The sequence below is a fragment of the Mandrillus leucophaeus genome, unplaced genomic scaffold (genome assembly GCF_000951045.1).
Source record: "Mandrillus leucophaeus isolate KB7577 unplaced genomic scaffold, Mleu.le_1.0 Scaffold43, whole genome shotgun sequence".
Classification (NCBI taxonomy): Eukaryota; Metazoa; Chordata; class Mammalia; order Primates; family Cercopithecidae; genus Mandrillus; species Mandrillus leucophaeus.
Genome location: NW_012104587.1, coordinates 1478330 through 1482586, shown reverse-complemented (window position 1 = coordinate 1482586; position 4257 = coordinate 1478330). Strand labels below are relative to the sequence as shown.

The 4257-nt window shown below is 48.0% G+C and overlaps 1 protein-coding gene across 2 annotated transcripts in view; it reads left to right on the top strand.

Moving 5' to 3' along the window:
• Positions 1-3850, top strand: part of EEF1G (eukaryotic translation elongation factor 1 gamma) — a 13976-nt gene extending 10126 nt beyond the window's left edge. For both annotated transcript variants that reach the window (XM_011993365.1, XM_011993368.1), the window contains exons 8-10: positions 2995-3167; positions 3258-3382; positions 3614-3850. In XM_011993365.1, the coding sequence (XP_011848755.1) occupies positions 2995-3167; positions 3258-3382; positions 3614-3772 (457 nt within the window). In that variant the 3' untranslated portion in view covers positions 3773-3850. The remainder of the gene's footprint in view (positions 1-2994; positions 3168-3257; positions 3383-3613) is intronic.
• The last annotated feature ends 407 nt before the right edge of the window (positions 3851-4257 follow it).

Here is a 4257-nt window from a genome sequence, read left to right as displayed (position 1 = left end):
TTTTTTTTTTTTTTTTTTTGAGACGGAGTCTCACTCTGTCACCCAGGCTGGAGTGAAGTGATGCAATCTCAGCTCACTGCAACCTCCGCTTCCCCAGTTTGAGCGATTCTCCTGCCTCAGCCTCCCAAGTAGCTGGGACTACAAGCGTGTGCCACCACACCCGGCTGATTTTTTGTATTTTTAGTAGAGACGGAGTTTCACCATGCTGGGCAGGCTGGTCTCGAACTCCTGACCTCGTGATCCGCCCACTTCTACCTCCCAAAGTGCTGGGATTACAGATAAGAGCCACTGCCTTTGTTTTGTTCTGTTTTGTTCTGTTTTGTTTTGTTTTCTGAGACAGAGTCTCACTCTTTTGCCCAGGCTGAAATGCAGTGATGTGATCTCTGCTCACTGCAGTCTCCGCCTCCCGGGTTGAAGCAATTCTCCTGCCTGAGCCTCCTGAGTAGCTGGGATTACAGGTGCACGCCACCATGCCCGGCTAATTTTTGTATTTTTAGTAGAGACAGAGTTTCACCATGTTGATCAGGCTGGTCTCGACCTGACCTCAGGCAATCCGCCTGCCTTGGCCTCCCAAAGTGGTGGGATTACAGGCGTGAGCCACCGCCTCTGGCTCCCCCAGCATTTTTAGTGTCCTAAAAGTGATGTCCTAAAAGACCAAGCTATCAATGTCCAGGTTTTAATTCTAGTTCTTTTAAGACCCAGCTAGGTGAAGCACGGTGTCTCACACTGCTTGGCAGGCTGAGGTGAGAGGGTCACTTGGGCCCAGGAGGTTGAGGTTGCAGTGAGCCATGATCATGCCCCTGCACTTGGGTGACTGAGCAAGACCCTGTCTCAGAACAAATAACAAAGCTTGCACAGCTCAGGAAGGTGTGAAACAATTCCTAGCTCCACTTTTGGTGTGGTTGAGGTTTTAAGAGTCCTCAGATGAGGTCTCTTATGCATTTGGAAAGGAACCTGGGACCTCGGGTTAAAGGACAGATCCTCTGCTTTGCTAGTGTAAACTTGGACCAGTCATTCTACTTGGTCTCATCTGTAAAGAGAGGGGAGGGTCAGGGTAACAGTTCGTAACTCATGGGTTATAAGGATTGAGTGAAATTGATACTCGTGGCAATATTTATGCTATGAACAGTAGAACCAACTAAACATTCAGTTTAATGTTCAGTGTTTAGTAGATTTGTGGCACAATCCTGCATTAGAAGATTATTTGGCCATTAAAATGTTTGCAAAGAATTCTGTTTTTGAGGTAGGGTCTTGCTGTGTTGCTTAGTCTGGTCTCCAACTCCTGATCTCAGGTGGTCCTTCTACCTCAGCCTTCTGAGTAGCTGGGACTGCTAGTGCAAAACATTGTTTTGCTTTCTTGACAGGGTCTTGCTCTGTCTCCCAGGCTGGAGTGCAGTGGTGTGATCTCGGCTCACTGCAACCTCTGCCTCCTGGACTCAAGCAATTCTCTTGCCTCAGCCTTCTGAGTAGCTGGGATAACAGGCGTGAGCCACGGTGCCCAGCTCCTAGCTAATTTCAAAATTTTTTGTAGAGACAGGATGGCAGAATTCTTAACACTATGGATAGCATGTCACAGTAACAACAAAGTATAAGCACAAAACTGCATATGTCATGGCTACATCTTTGGAAAATCAAAGGCTATAGGAAAATACATAAAAAGATTATCCTGTTCGTTGGCATTATAGGTGATTTTCTTCAGTCAGCATATATATATATGTATATATATGTATATGTACACACACACACACACATAGAGAGAGAGAGACGGAGTCTTGCTCTGTTGCCAGCCTGGAGTGCAGTGGTGCAATCTCGGCTCACTGCAGCCTCCATCTCCTGGGTTAAAGCAAGTCTCCTGCCCCAGCCTCCCGAGTAGCTGGGACTACAGGCGCATGCCACCAACTTTTTATTTTATGTTATTTTATTTATTTATTTATTTTTAGTAAAGATGGATTTTCACCATGTTGGCCAGGATGGTCTTGATCTCTTGACCTCATGATCTGCCCGCCTCGGCCTCCCAAAGTGTCAAGATTACAGGTGTGAGCCACTGCCTGGCCTTTTATTTTTTATTTTTTGCCCCCAGACGGGACTCTTACTCTATCGCCCAGGCTAGAGTGCAGTGGCATGATCTCTGCTCACTGCAACCTCCGCCTCCAGAGTTCAAGCAATTCTCCTGTCTCAGCCTGCCACCATGCCCAGCTAATTTTTGTATTTTTAGTAGAAACGGGGTTTTACCTTGTTGGTCAGGCTGGTCTCGAACTCTGGACGGGAGGTGATCCACCCGCCTCGGCCTCCCAAAGTGCTGGGATTACAGGTGTGAGCCACCACGTCCGGCCAGTGTATGTGTTTATAATTGGAAAGAAAGAAAACAGATCTCCAACCATGGAGGGAGTGACCTCTGCTATATTGATGCTGGCATTCTTGGCTCAGTATGCGAGATTGCTTTTAAGATAACCTGAACCTAAGGGCTTTCCAGCATCAGAAAACCTCGAAAAAGACTAAAGCTTGTTTATAGGCAGAGAGGGACTAAAGGACATGGGTGTAAGATTTGGGGTGGAGGCCCTTTGAGAATGTTCATTGCTTACATTCCTGTTACAGCTTGTGTAACCTGAAGAGGCCTGTATGGTGGGGGGAAGAAACTTGGATGAGTCAGTGACTGAGTGTGGTTCATGGAAAACAGCCTGGAGGGCCTGAACAGGGAAAAAGAATCCTCACTCTGTCACCACCTGGGGGCAGCAGTTGTCCATGCCCTTCCTGGGGCACATCTCATGCGCCCCTCTTTGAGTTCACCCTCCACATGCCTTGCATACTTACGCAGAGGAGTGTCCTAGGCCCCTTTTCAAACCCCTTGAGCTCTCTTCCCTCATAAGGTCATACACATCTGCCAGTGCAGTGACCATTTCCTTTATATTAGTAAAGCTGAAAAGAAAGCACCCTTCACTTCTCTTAGCCTGGCAACCCTCCTCCTTGTTGACCCCCATGCTTTCTTCCTCTTAGTACCTTTGTGTTGGATGAATTTAAGCGCAAGTACTCCAATGAGGACACACTCTCTGTGGCACTGCCATATTTCTGGGAACACTTTGATAAGGACGGCTGGTCCCTGTGGTACTCAGAGTATCGCTTCCCTGAAGAACTCACTCAGACCTTCATGAGCTGCAATCTCATCACTGGTAAGAGAGCGGGTCTGAGACGAGGAAGGAGAACGAAGAGTAGCAAGTGCTGTGATTCCAAAGGCTGAATGTTCTCGCTTGTCCCTTCAGGAATGTTCCAGCGACTGGACAAGCTGAGGAAGAATGCCTTCGCCAGTGTCATCCTCTTTGGAACCAACAATAGCAGCTCCATTTCTGGAGTCTGGGTCTTCCGAGGCCAGGAGCTTGCCTTTCCGGTGAGGAAGGTGGAGGAGAGGAGTCTCTTCAGGGTGGGGCAGGGGTATAGGAATTATTGTGTTTTATTTCTGAGCTGACGGACGTTGAGAAGGGTGCAGGAATGCTTATAGGAAGGAGCAGTTCATGTTCATAGTAGACCCGGGGTCTGATGACATGTGTTTGAGCTGGAAGTAACACAGGTGTGGGGTGGTGTCTCATAACTTGACCACATGCTGGCTTTTTATCCCCAGCTGAGTCCAGATTGGCAGGTGGACTACGAGTCATACACATGGCGGAAACTGGATCCTGGCAGCGAGGAGACCCAGACGCTGGTTCGAGAGTACTTTTCCTGGGAGGGGGCCTTCCAGCATGTGGGCAAAGCCTTCAATCAGGGCAAGATCTTCAAGTGAACATCTCTTGCCATCGCCTAGCTGCCTGCACCTGCCCTTCAGGGAGATGGGGGTCATTAAAGGAAACTGAACATTGAACCCTTTCCTGTCCTGCCTCCTTTGTGAGTGGTGGCGTCTTCAAGGGGAGTAAATATGTTGAAGCAGGGTACTTTCTGTGTTTGCAGTACCTCGATATGCAGGAGAGAAGACTTCAGAAGAACAGAAATAGAGGCCTGTGTTCACTTGTGATTTTAATTACCCTGCCTCCTACGGTGATGACTGTCTTCTAGCTGGGAAAGAGCGAAAGCAGTTGGGGCGGATAGTGACATGGCGCTTTGTGACTACCTAATTCTTAGGGGTCAGATTCCAGGCCTTTCCCAGTGAAGGGAGAGAATAGCTGCTAATAACAAGAGCTAACATGTATAATTCAGAGTGCAAAGAAACTTTACATTATTTCCTGTAACTGTCCTGTGAGATAGGTAGCTGACAATATGCAAGGGTTGTAG